The sequence below is a fragment of the Diabrotica virgifera genome, chromosome 8 (genome assembly GCF_917563875.1).
Source record: "Diabrotica virgifera virgifera chromosome 8, PGI_DIABVI_V3a".
Lineage (NCBI taxonomy): Eukaryota > Metazoa > Arthropoda > Insecta > Coleoptera > Chrysomelidae > Diabrotica > Diabrotica virgifera.
Genome location: NC_065450.1, coordinates 125,552,213 through 125,566,237, shown reverse-complemented (window position 1 = coordinate 125,566,237; position 14,025 = coordinate 125,552,213). Strand labels below are relative to the sequence as shown.

Here is a 14,025-nt window from a genome sequence, read left to right as displayed (position 1 = left end):
AGATCCAGACAACACTGAATGTAATATAGACCTAGACTACGAATGTGACGAAATTGACGAGCAGGGTTTCAAGCTGGAAAAACTTCGACTGCGGACTTTCGTTGCTGCTACAGGCAACGAAATTGATTAATGCAGACTCACTTGAATTATTTGAATTTATTGTTAAATCCAAGCTGGAAGATACACTGCCCAATATTTTAATAATGTTCCGAATATTTTTCACAATTTCCATAAGCAATGCCAGCTGTGAGATAAGTTTTTCATAATTGAAATTCATTAATTGATTTCGTTCGTTGCAATCTGTGACTGCACGCCGAGGTTTGTCCTAGTTGGGTCAGAGAGAGCAGCATATGTGCCTCCTGATGAGAGACTAATAAGTTTTGAAACCGGTAGAGGTGCTTACTGCACTCTCTGATTGAACTGGAATAATGATGCGGCTGTAGTTTCGTGTTGCAACGAAATTGTAATTGGTTATTCATTTTTGATTAAAAATTATTTAAGATCGAAAATGAGTACTCTAAAGACTAACTAATTTGGCTATTTTGTCTATTGAGCAAGAGGTGTGTGATGCGATATACATATAAATTGACGGTGCGATAAGAGTTTGTTCTTAAAAAAAGTAGACGTATAAATTTTTAATTGAAGACGGAGGTTTTGGTTTTAATTCTAACAAATACTCATATTACTTTTCAATAAAAATAAAAATATAATGTTATAGTATCGTTCTAGTTCTAATTAAAAATTGATTTTATTTAATTTTGTCGATCGTCAAGGTGTACCTAATCTTAAGTAATAGGTACCTACGTTATATCAATGTATCTAATTGGTTAAAGTAAAAGAATTTTTGTATTAATAAATGTGATTGTAAAACTTAGATAAACTTTTTTATTTAAAACCTGTTTAATGCAAAATAATGATGACTGTCCTCGCCGAAAAGTTCTCTATAATTAATGTATGTAATGTATAGTAAAATATACAATAAATTAAAATACCTAAATAAGAGGGGGGCAAAATTGTGTCCGCACCGGGCGGCTGACACTCACGCTACGCCACTGGGTGGCATCCACCCCAGGGTAAAAGGGCAAGTAGCCCCATGTAGCTTTTGTTTCTTAAGGTATCTTCTAACTACTTACCAATTTTTATGCAAATCTACGGAGGTTCAAAGAAATGGGAGGTGTATACCCATATACTGCATATAAGTTACTATTCGCCAAAACAAAATTTTAACAGGTGTGAAATTTTCTCTATAAAAGCGATGTGTTTTTCCCAAAAAAGTTATAATATCAAAGTCTATTCAAAATCAAATCGTCAAATCTATTAAACTAATGAAACAAATGGGGCCTATTAAAATAAACCTAGGAGTAAGAATGGAGATAACATCTCACCCAAGCTATTTAATCAAGCGCTAGAAGATGTGTTCAAACAACTACACTAAGATAACTGCTGTATTAAGATAAACAGAATATTAACGTTAACGAAAAAAAAACATTAATAATAGAAAAAATGAAGAATTACAAAGAATAGTGAAAGAACAACGACAAAGATAGGACTGAAGATGAATTAAAGTTAAACAAAAAACATGACCAAACCAATAATTATTATTAGTTCTTCTTGTTGTTTGAGTAACAAAAAGTTATCTCGCAACTGCTATGTACGGGTCACTGTGACCCAGTTTTAAAATTCTGAAATAAAGAAAAATTATTAACTACCTACTATTCAGATAACTCTAAATAAATAAAACTAATTATTGAATGTAAAATAAATCGGTATTTACAATTTGGAACTCCGCCTGCGGTAAGTGCTGGGTGGATTGAGTAGCTCAGTAAATGCCGGTGCCGGTTCCAAGCCCGGATAAAGGAGGAGGGTTGAGGCGATGGGCTAGCAATTCGTCCCTTGTCAAAAGAAATAAATGCTACAAATTTCGACAAAACGCCTCGGAATGCGGACGGATCAAAACAAAGACGACTAATGCAACGGAAAAGGAAAATGATATTGGCTACATGGAATGTGCAAGGACTTAAAACCAAACAAGCAGAAGTATTCAAAGAATTAGCGGAAAGAAAAATAGATGTATGTGTTCTTACCGAAACCAAGAAAAGGGAAAAGGAAATGAAGAGATAGGAGAGTATATACATATCTTCAGTGGAGTGAGCAAAGATAACAGAGCTAAGAGAGGAGTCTCTATTGCTATTCGAAAAAATCTTAAAAATAATATTAAATCGTGGACTAAAGTAAATGAACAACTGCTGATGCTGGAAATGAAAAAGAATGGGCACAATATCGTAATTGTCGGAGTGTATGCCCCAAATGAAGATGCAGATCCAGAAAGTAAAGACGATTTCTACGACAAGATGAATGAAATAATCTCTCAAGTTAAAGAAAACTGAAATCTATGTACTAGGAGATTTAAACGGCAGAGTAGGTAGAGAAGAAAATTATAGAGTCGTAGGAAGATATGGGGAAGAAATAACCAATGACAACGGAATGCGTCTGAGAGATTTTTGTGAAACAATGTCTCTCAAGATTATGAATGGATTTTTTCAACATAGAGACATCCACAAATTTACATGGATACAACCTACTAGGAATTTGCGCTCGATAATCGACTATGTACTTCAACGTCAAACTTCCCAGCTGAAAACCACTGCGTAAGGGTATACCGTGGATCAGAATGTGGATCCGACCATCGTTTACTTATTAGACAAGGCGAAAACGGCGGGTTCGAAGGGAAAAATTTTCCCATGAGATTTTTTTGCATAATCACATTCGTGAGATATCCCAGAATAAGGTACAAGAAGTCGCCCACGTGAAAAGTGGGCCAATTTTTTTTAACAATTTTTTTTTATTCAAATTGCAAGAATCAATATTTTTGGCCCGAACAATTTTTTCTTTAATTTTTTGGACCATTCTGGACAAAAAAGGTCTCTTATAATTTTTCTCTAAAGTTGATCGTTTTCGACTTATAAGCAATTTAAAATTGAAAAAAACGAAAAATGGCGATTTTCAAGGCTTAATAACTCGGTTAAAAGTTAATATTATGAAAGTCAATATATGACTAAATCAAAGTTTAAGACCCCCCCTAGAAGATCTTGAAGAAATTTTTGTCATTATTTTATTACTAAGCTGTTATTTTTAAGTAATAATAATAAGCGCCATGCACGTTTGCGGCCGCTGTAAATTCTGAGTGCGAGAGAGAAGCCATTCCAGCAGTCCAATTGTGCATCTTACTCGCACTCACATTTACAGCGGCGTCAATACGATCTAACCGCTCATTGTTATTAATTAAAAATAACAGCTTAGTAGTAAATTAATGACACAGATTTCTTCAGGATCATGTAGCGGCGACTTTAAACTTTGATTTAGTCACTTTCTGACTTTTATAATAATAATTTTTAACCGAGTTATTAAGTCTTAAAAATGGCCATTTTCGCGTTTTTCAAATTTTAAATTGCTTATAACTCGAAAAAGATCAACTTTAGAGAAAAATTATAAGAGAGCTTTTTTTCCAGAATGGTCCAAAAAACCTAAAAAAAATAGTCCGGGCCAAAAATATTGATTTTTGCAATTTGATTAAAAAAAATTGTTAAAAAAAATTGGCCCACTTTTCACGTGGGCGACTTTTTGAACCTTATTCTGGGATGTCTCACGAATGTGATTATGCAAAAATATCTCATGGGAATATTTTTCCCAACGAACACGCCGTTTCCGCCTTGTCTATATGGCCAACGTGATAGTTAACTATCGCAAAAACAATAATACTCAGGTACAGAATATAGAAAAGGGACAAGAAGTAAGATCTCATAAATATAACCTAGAAAGCTTAAGAGAAGACTCAACGAAATTTCTATATAAATTACGACTGGCCACAAAATTACAAAATGTGGGACGAGAAAATATAACAGCGGAAGAATTATACCAGCAAATTAAAAAATACATTCATGAGGCTGCAAGTGAAGCGTTGGGGTATAAAGACAAACATGAAATAAAAAATACAGAATGGTGGTCGGAGAATATGCAAACGTTAGTAAACAAGAAGAAAATTGCTTATCAGAAATGGATGTCAACAAGAAAGGAGGAAGATCACAAGAGATATGCAGCACTAAATCGAGATGTAAAAAGAGAAGTAGTGAAAAGTAAAAATGAGATGTGGGACCGAAAATGCGCAGAAGTGGATAGGTATATGGGTGGAACAAGAGTTGGGCAAGCGTGGAAGGTAATAAAGTCTCTCCAGCGGGAAGGAAAAGAAAAATCTAACATAAAGTTAATAGATCTTAAACCGTGGAAACACCATTATGAGATTTTACTGACATAAGATAGATGTAAATTCCAAGAGATCGAAATGGTCAAGATTCCAAGAGATCACAAATAGTTGAGATAACAACCGGACAGTTAAGCGAAGCCCTCAAAAGATCTAAAAATGGTAAAGCAGCAGGACCTGGAGACATTCCAACTGAGTTGGTAAAGTACGGACCAAACATATTACATGAGATGTTGGTTCAACTATTTAATAAATGCTTAAAAGGACAAAATATCCCTGAAGATTGGAATGTTGGATACATCAGCTCAGTATTCAAGAAAGGGGATAAACGCATATGCATAATTATAGAGGAATAACTGTTACTGTGTTGTACGGTCGAATAATAAAAAAAAAGAATATAATCAGAATACGAAGACATGGAAGAACAAAGTGGATTTCGTGCAGGAAGATCATGCACTGATAATATAGTCGTTCTGTAGCAGGTAATAGAAAAACGGAAGGCAAGGAATCTATCTACCCACCTATTGTTTGTAGATTTGGAGAAGGCATACGATACGGTACCTTTGAAAAAACTATTTCAAACATTGACGAAGGTAGGTCTCAGTAGAGAGTATGTGGATGCTATCGCAAATATATACAAAAATGCAAGAAGTGTCGTTAAAGAAGGAAACTTTATATCTGAATCATTCCCTATATCAAAGGGGCTTAAACAAGGATGTTGTCTGTCTCCGACTTTATTTAAAATATATATTCAATCATCGCTAGAGCAGTGGAGGAAACAAGTATCCGGAATGGGAATAGACATAGGCAGTGGTAAATGTCTAACAACTTTGATTTTTGCAGATGATCAGGTAGTCGTAGCAAATGATGAGGAAGACATGGACTACATCTTTAGAAAACTAAAGAAAGAATATGAAAAATGGGGCCTCAATATGAATATGTCAAAGACAGAGTATCTTAAAATAGGGGATGATGAAGAAGATCCAGAGTTAGAAATTAGAACCACGAAAAGATGTAATGAATATAAATATCTCGGATCTATAATATCTAAAGAAGGCACTACCAAAAGAGACATCGAAAAGAGAACGCAGCAGGGCAAAAAAGCGGTAAACATTCTGAGCTCTCTACTGTGGTCTAAAGATATAAGACAAGAAACGAAATTGACAATCTATCGTACCTTGGTAGAGCCTATTATGACTTATGGGGCAGAAGTTTGGCAGATGACAAAAAAAGATAGGAAAAGAATAGAAGTAGTAGAAATGGATTATCTAAGGAGAGCGTGTGGTATATCTAAAAAAGATCACATTAGGAATGAAGATATTAGAAGGAGGACACATACTGTATATTCCAGTGTAGATAGAATTGAAACTAGACAACTAGTGTGGTATGCTCACGTGAAACGAGTGAATGAAGATAGATGGCCAAAGAAAGCTTTAAATTACATACCACACCAAAGAAGAAGAAGGGGAAGACCTTCAGTTGCCTGGGAAGAAAATGTACGGCACATCATGAAAGATAGAGCCATCAAAGAAGACGAATGGATGGACAGAAAACGATGGCGGTCGAAATGCGAGAAGCGACAGAAGCTGTAGGAACCTCGCTGATAGATAGATTTACAATTTGGGCATATTTTCAGAGCACATTGTAAAAATATAGGTAATTTGCAGACAAGACATATGTATTTGTTTTCCTAGACAACGACTCTTTCTTTTAGATATATTTTGTATTGACAATGGTGCTGATGTGTCGTCTATATCTACTCCAAGGATATTCCCTGTGAGACATCAAAGTTTCCGGGGTACATTTAGGTCGTAAAGTTGGGTCAACGTGACCCATTACGTAATTATTTCGAATTTGACAAGATCAACAAGCTCACTTTGCCTATGTACGAAACACTGACCATAGATAAGTAATATAGTATTGACACTGGCTGACCAGAGAATAGGTGGACAGAGAGCTGCCCCCTATCAAACTTAAATGTGTCGGGCGTATTAAAACTATTGCTGGATCACGCTGACTCTGTCGGTAGCAGTTACTGGTTAAGGTTAAAGGTATTCCGCTGTTAACTGTTTGTTTTTGCAATATCATTTATCTTGGGAGTGAGAATTTTAGTAGTGATTTCCCTTAAAATTTTGGCATCTACATTTATACTTTTAATGCAGTTGAGTTCGCGAATCTTTACCCGTGCGTCATCATTTAAAGCATACGAAATAAGTCGATGATTAGTGTTGCCCAAAATCGGTCTTGGTCTTGCAGTCTTGGTCTTGTTCTTGCGTTTTCGCAAGACCAAGACCAAGATCAAGACCGCTTTATTTTAGCAAGACCAAGACCAAGACTGACCGTGCAAGACTTAAGCAAGAACAAGACTAAGCCTGCGAGACTCTTGCGTCTTGCAGTTAGGATTGAGTGTCATTTTAGGGAATATAGTAGTTCGGGTATATGCTTAGAGACTATGAGACGCAAAAAAATATGTAACAAAAATTTGGAAAATTGGACTTATGCGGATTATGAACAATACAATAAAGATACATAGCGAATCAAAATATTCATTAAAAGAACACTTGACATATTTATTTGACACGTACTCAAAGGTCATAATAAATTATTACAATGTAAAAATAAAATATTTTGTAATACATTCTTTCTTATATAGCAGACGAAGCCGTCGCTCTGAAATTCATTGTAATTGTCTAGATTTTGAGAATAGGTCCTTTCATAAAATAATCTGTGTTGTGACGCCGACAGTAACTTGAAACTTTTTAAAGTTGATAAAAAATATAATACGACACACACTCAATTGTTTTTGCTTATCAGTTAGTAGGATTCTAAATACCAGATCGTGTAAAGATCAAAAATTGTACTTTTAACCTTTCTGTAGAGTGTGCAATTTTATATCAATGGGTCAAACAAAATTCCTTTCTTTAGACAGAGAATCGATGTTCTTTAATACAGTCAAGTTTATGTCATTTATTTGGGTTTTTGTGTTTTAACCATGTTTTAGCACATATGTAATATAAGGTTATTAAATGCAAATATTTAAAGAAACAGACTGACTCCCGTAGGATATGGTAGATAGCTCAGTTAGTGAGTAAAGGCAGGGATAGTTTAGATCGTGGGCTCAAACCCCACCCGATGTGAGTTGTTTAGACATTTATTATTAATTTGGTTGGTTTTTACTATGTCTACAGGGTGAGGCAGATAATGGTCCTATTAGAAATATCTCGAAAACTAAAGGCAACAGAATCATGAAAATGAGAACGAAGGGGTTTTAAAGAGTTATCTATTTTAATGAAAATATTTTCATCTATTTCCTACTTCCGATTATGTCGGATGTTGCTTATAACTTCGTTTTTTTAATGGGGGCTCTGTATATTTTTACATTTTTAAAATCTCCTCGATGTCTTCGTTGTTAAAATATAAGGTTTTGTAATGTTATATAGGGTAGTTTAAAAGATAATTACATTTTTCTTCTTAATTTCGTAGCACTATTCACACCCTGTAGAATTGTAGTAGTTTGACATCAAAAACTCTATTTATGTTCATATGATTTTTAATATAGGTAGTCTACTATTGTTAAGAATTGTTAGTATGTATAGCTAAATTTTTAATTTTAGAATAAAGGGTTGGTCGAAACACGGAATGAGTATTTTCTGAGTTTTCTTATTTTAGTATTTTAATGAACTGATATCTTATGGTACTTTTTTATTTCTTAAGCATTCCCTATACCTAACTGCTTTAGTTTGTGAGTTATTGGTGATTCAAACCAAATATTAATTGCAACAAAAAATACGTGAAATTTTATTAGGTTGGTCGTGAACATATTCAATCGCAAATAATTTTTCGGAACACATATTAATCTAGGAATACATATTAATCTAGACTGATCCTAAAAATAAGCAATAATGGTTGAGCTATCAAAATACCTACGTAGTTAGCATTGTTGGCGCGATTAACAATTAAGCACAAATTAAAGCAGTTAGGTATAGGGAATGCTTAAGAAATAAAAAAGTACCATAAAATATCATTTCATTACAATACTAAAATACAGGGTGTTCCATTAAAGAAAACTCAGAAAATACTCATTCCGGGTTTAGACCAACCCTGAATATCAAATGCAACATTTAAATATACAGACTAATAATTTTTAACAATAGTAGACTATATTAAAAATCATTTGAACATAAATAAAGTTTATTATGTCAAACTACTACAATCCTACAGGGTGTGAATATTGCTACGAAATTAATAAGGAAACGTAATTATCTTTTAAACTACTCTATATAACATTACAAAACTTATACTTTTGGAAAGAAGACATGAAAGAGAATTCAGAAATGTAAAAATATACAGGGTGTTCCATTTTAAAAGACGAAGTTATAAGCAACTTCCGGTATAACTTGAAGTAGGAAATATATAAAAATACTTTCATTAAATAGATCACTCTTCAAAACCCCCCTATTCCAATTTTCATGATTCAGTTGTTTTTAGTTCTCGAGATATTTCCAATAGGAAGGTTATCTGCCTCACCCTGTGTGTTAGGTCAAGCTGAAAATGTACTTATACTGTTACGTTGTTCTAAGATCTAAAGTAACGTTTAATAAATAGCAATATGCTAGTGGGTAACTGCGAGACTTGCAAGACTCTTGCTGCAAGACCTAGACCAAGATTAAGACCGGAAGTGCAATACCAAGACCAAGAACAAGACCAGGTGTATTGGTGCAAGACCAAGACCAAGACTCTCTAAGTCTCGTCTTGGCCTTGCATTTGGGCAACACTCTGGATGATAAGTCGGAAATTGAAATTTACTAAACGCAACAGCAAGTCATTTACTGTCACTTGCTGTTGCGTTTAGTAAATTTCAATTTCCACTTATCATCGACTTATTTCGTATGCTTTAAATGATGACTCAACTGTATAATATGTAACCTTTTTCTCACATGTTATCTAAAATATCTACTCGTACAACCATAGAGAAATATCAGCTAATTTTTATCTACTCATTTTTAGCTCCATCAATCCAGTTGAAAACGCTACCTTATCCTTCCTAGGCTTAGGGGAAGGCTGGCACAACTATCACCATACCTTCCCATGGGACTATAAAGCTGCCGAACTTGGAAATTACCGAGCTAACTTAACAACTGGCTTCTTGGATCTCATGGCTTATTTAGGACAAGCTTATGATCTTAAAACAGTATCGCAAGACATGATCAAGAAACGAGCTGCAAGAACAGGAGATGGTTCATACAATTTCGATAAAGTTCCGTTAGACAATGGGAATACAAAGGAGCACCACAACTTTCATGAGGACTATGTGTGGGGTTGGGGTGACAAAGATATGAAAGAGGAGTTCAGAAATGCTACTATTAAGTTTAAAACATAGAAATATGTTTGTACATTAGACACTCTGTATATGTACTTTAGAAAAAGTCGTATATAAAAACTCTGTATATCTAATATACTTATAAATGCATATCGCCGGTCCGGAATAAGAATGACGTAACTGCAAATTTTGTCAATTCATATTTATTGCGTAATTAATAGGGTGGTTCGAAAATAGTTATTTTCCTAACTAGTGCGGAAAGTGATACTTTCCCGCACGCGACTGCCGTTGACCCGAACGACGCGATAGCGGAGTTCGGGCAAGCAGTCGAGTGCGGGAAAGACACTTTCCGCATGAGTTAGGAACAATATTTTTTCTACGGCCGTATGTTTGGAAAAAGTCACAACAAATAGAGTTATATCAATTTTTATTTACTAGTGAATACAACAAAATATTTAGTGGAAAAAGAAGAACGTCTATTTATTGCTTCGTATTATTAAAGATAAATGAGCAATTCGCAGCATTCTGCAAATTTATAATGGATTCAAGCTGATCCTTGAATTGGCACTGTGTATTCTACCTCGACCTGTGCTCGCTGTGATCACTCGACGTAGATGTAGATGGTTCTAAAGAATCGATACTTAAAATTTTGTTACACACATCTCTTTTTTGCTTTTCAGAGTCTTCTAGGTAACTTTCAGCTACAGAAGTTGTTTTCCAACCTCCTAGACGTTTTATATTTGTAATCGTTTCTGCAGAATCGGCTAGGAAGGTTGCTGATGAGCGTCTGTAGCTGTGTCCAGTGTAACGTTCAGGATTGGGTAGATGCAAAAAGGCTGCAATTTCGGAGGGGATTTTTCCAAATGTATTAATTCCTACACATAGGACTGTACCTTTTCCTTTCTGGTATTTTATAAACAAACGCCGATGAGTTGTGGTTGAAGGTCGTAAACTGACGTATTCTCTGTATAGCTTCAAAAACATTCCATTGTTTATTTCTTCTGAGACAACAAATGATCTCGCAGAGTTGATTTTCGATTCCGTAATTTTGACGATTATTAGAATCCCTTTGTCTTCAATATCGTCGAGAGTGATTTTCGTAAGTTCGGCTCTACGACAAGCCCCAGATAAACCAAAAATGGTAACTGCTTTTATCGTAAGATATATCTCGTTTGGTGCGCCTAACATAAATTTGGCTATATCTTCTTTACTAAAAATATTTGCTTTTTGTGTTCGAAAACCAATATTTTGTTTTTTCAAAAAAGTTGTTAGTTTATAAAACTTACTTATATCAATATTGTGCTTTATTTTCATTAAACTTTTAATCATGGAATAGCGTGACAAAAATGTGTTTGATTCAAGCACTTTGCTCAATTCTAAAAAGTATGCCAAAAATACTTCCTCTTTATAGCACCTTATTTTCATGGATTCGCACCAGTTCACAAAATGGACAAATTGTTTTTGATACCTCTCTTTGGATTTGGCAGGCAATAAATTTAAATTTGCTTCCGCGGCGGCTATCAAGACAGCTTCTGGGATCTCTTCGTCCGATGAATCCATGTAATTTTTTAAAAATTGTAGCGAAACCACACAAATGCATACGTTGTTTGACAAAGTTGTCAAAATCAAACTTTCAATAAAATTGGTTACTATGACGACGATAATGGTTTCAATGACGACCATATTCAAAACCATTGTGATTGTCCACTGATTTGACTTATGAATATTATGTCAAAATAATTCTATTTCAAAGAATTTTCGCGTTAATTTCAGTAAAACATGAACATAATAAGATAAATTTGAAATAAATTAGTAAATAATATCTAAATATTAGTTTATTGCATATATTATAATATATTATAATGCTACAATCTGTATTATAATCTGTATTATAATTTCTGCAATCGAAGCAACAATCTCTACACCAAAATTCATCCTAGTTTACCTACTGAGCCTTTTGCTATCAGAAGTTATCCCAATAGAAATATATATGCCATGTTTATTAGATGTCTCTTTAATCATGCCACTGTCAAGTCATCCTCTATAGATTTAACCTATCCGAATCAGATCTTTGCGATTGCAATGGGTATGTTGACGATATTAATCATTGGTTGTTTGGATGCAAACATAATGATGTTGCAATTAAGTTTTTGATGCACAATCTGGTTCAAGAAGAAATACTTTTCCCACAAAATAATGCTTCTCTTTTATATTTGTCTCGTAGAAATTCTAAAATTAAACAAATCATCTGGGAGTTTTTAAAAAGGACTAAGAGGAAAATTTAACTTGCACTGAATGAGTCCGGTTGAATGTGTTTAGCAATAATTATTGTTTTTTTATGTTTATCCTTATTATGTAATATTGTCTCCCTGTGAAAGTTCATTAAGTAGATTTTGCAGGGAGGTAATAAGAATAAAATTGTATAAAAGTTTATATTGAAAAAATTAAAAAAAAAAAATTATACAAAAAAATATGTATACAAAAAAAAAGTATAAAAAAAATTAAATAAAAAAAAAAAGTATAATAAATTATAAAAAAATAAAAAAGAGAAAAAAAATTAAAAACACAAAGAGGGTGTAAACCTCCGCGGGGTTGATCCGGGTTGAAGCCTTATCGCTGTGTAAAAAAAACATATATTTATTAGCATTTAGTATTAGTATTTAGTATTAGCATGTAGTGTTTTTTTGTCGATTTAATTATTTGTAAATTACTTTAAGTTGGTTAGGGCCATGAATGAGGAGTATATCTACTGGTCAATTAAATGTTTCCACTTCTACATATGTATGTATGCATGTATGTGCGTGCATAAGTATTATATGTGCGCACATGTACCTAATGTATTATGTAATGCAATGTATTATATTTGGAATATTGTAGCAAACAGTAATTTATTATCTCTCGTGGCTGAATGGATCAAGTAATCCAAAGCCAATAAGGAAGAAAAAAAAATTATAATGCTAAATTACAAGGTATTCTACTTTCCCGCACTAGTGCGGGAAAGTGCAACTTTCGGAAACAAAATGCGTGCGGGAAAGTGGCTGTTTAGGCACGGCCGTAGAAAAAAACTTTTTTTATTTCAGATCGCTATAGTGCACAAAAGTTGCCATTGGTATATACTTGAAAAAAAGCACTAATTATAATGTTGTTATTAATTTGTCTTCCGGTCGCGCAATGCCATCGAAATTAGCAAAAATTGTGAAAAACCTTAATTTTTCTTATTTTTTTTAACAGGCCAGATGGTTTTAATTGCGTTCCTATACCATGAATTAACTACTAAAAGTATGTAAAATCAATATAAATGCACTTATTATACATTTGTTTCATATCTTCCGGTCGCGCAACATAATACAAACTGAGTAAAATTAGTAGTTTTTTCAAAATTTCAAAGTTTGACTGTTTGATACAATTTAATCATACGACTTTTAGAGATGGTATAGTTTAATTCAATTACAATATAGTTAAAATCCAAGCATATAAAATAAATTTTGATATTCAAGTGGAATTCGGTCGCGCAGCTTCGCCAAAAACAGTAGACTACCGAGAGGCGAGGCGAAAGTGACGAATGCCAGCGAAGCGCGCGCAGCCACAAATAAAGATACATATATGGGAATACTTCTACAATGGAGTATTTCTCTTCTCCATTGCAATGAACTGCCATTCCACCACCTTTTTCAACACTTAGATGAAAATACAACAGGCCCAATAGGATATTCCGGACCAATTGGAAAGGCCCTACCTGATTGTGAAAGACTACCACTTATTGATTTTAATCCTATTGATTGTGAGATTCCAAAAGTTGACAAGCGTATTCTTAGCAAGCACCAATAATTGTACTTGCTTGATATATCAGAAGTCATCAAGTCAGGACATTGTTTAGAAGACTTTGTAGTGGGTACGTGATCCTAGCCCAACGTCACATTCAAGATGGCTTACTACTGCAAACCGAGTTTTGCGTTTCTACATCAGTGTGTCCAACCCTTCTGATAATCTGAGAGAGATTGTCACATTCATTCTCAAATGTTATAATATGCCTATGTGGTTTGCCACAAAAAATAAATCACAAATTCACAGATGCGCCTAGACATGATTACAAAATCATTGAATCTTCAAGGTACTTACCAGAAGAGCTTCTTCAAGTTGTTGATCCCGTTTTACAACGGAATGCTTACTTTGCCCATCCCGAAAATTTACTTTTGGCTATGGTAATTGATGACAGAAACCATATCCGAGAGCTGGGATTTAGGCGTATCATGAAGGAAAAGCAAGCAATATCTGAAAGTGACTCTATCAGAATCTTTAAACCACCAAACTTAAACTTCGAAGCTAAATAGTATTACGAAATTATCAAATGGGACACCAGTACACTGACTCCCCTCTACTGCTAAGAACATTGACTAATGAAGAGATAAAACAGTATGTGAGCAATAACTTCGAGCCTGTTATGAGT

General features: G+C 34.1%; 1 protein-coding gene across 1 annotated transcript in view; it reads left to right on the top strand.

Moving 5' to 3' along the window:
• The window catches only part of LOC126890776 (acyl-CoA Delta-9 desaturase-like), a 97,873-nt gene extending 85,031 nt beyond the window's left edge, over positions 1–12,842 (top strand). The window contains exon 5 of the mRNA XM_050659963.1: positions 9,266–12,842. Coding sequence (XP_050515920.1) covers positions 9,266–9,638 — 373 coding nt within the window. The 3' untranslated portion in view covers positions 9,639–12,842. The remainder of the gene's footprint in view (positions 1–9,265) is intronic.
• Positions 12,843–14,025: the final 1,183 nt, after the last annotated feature.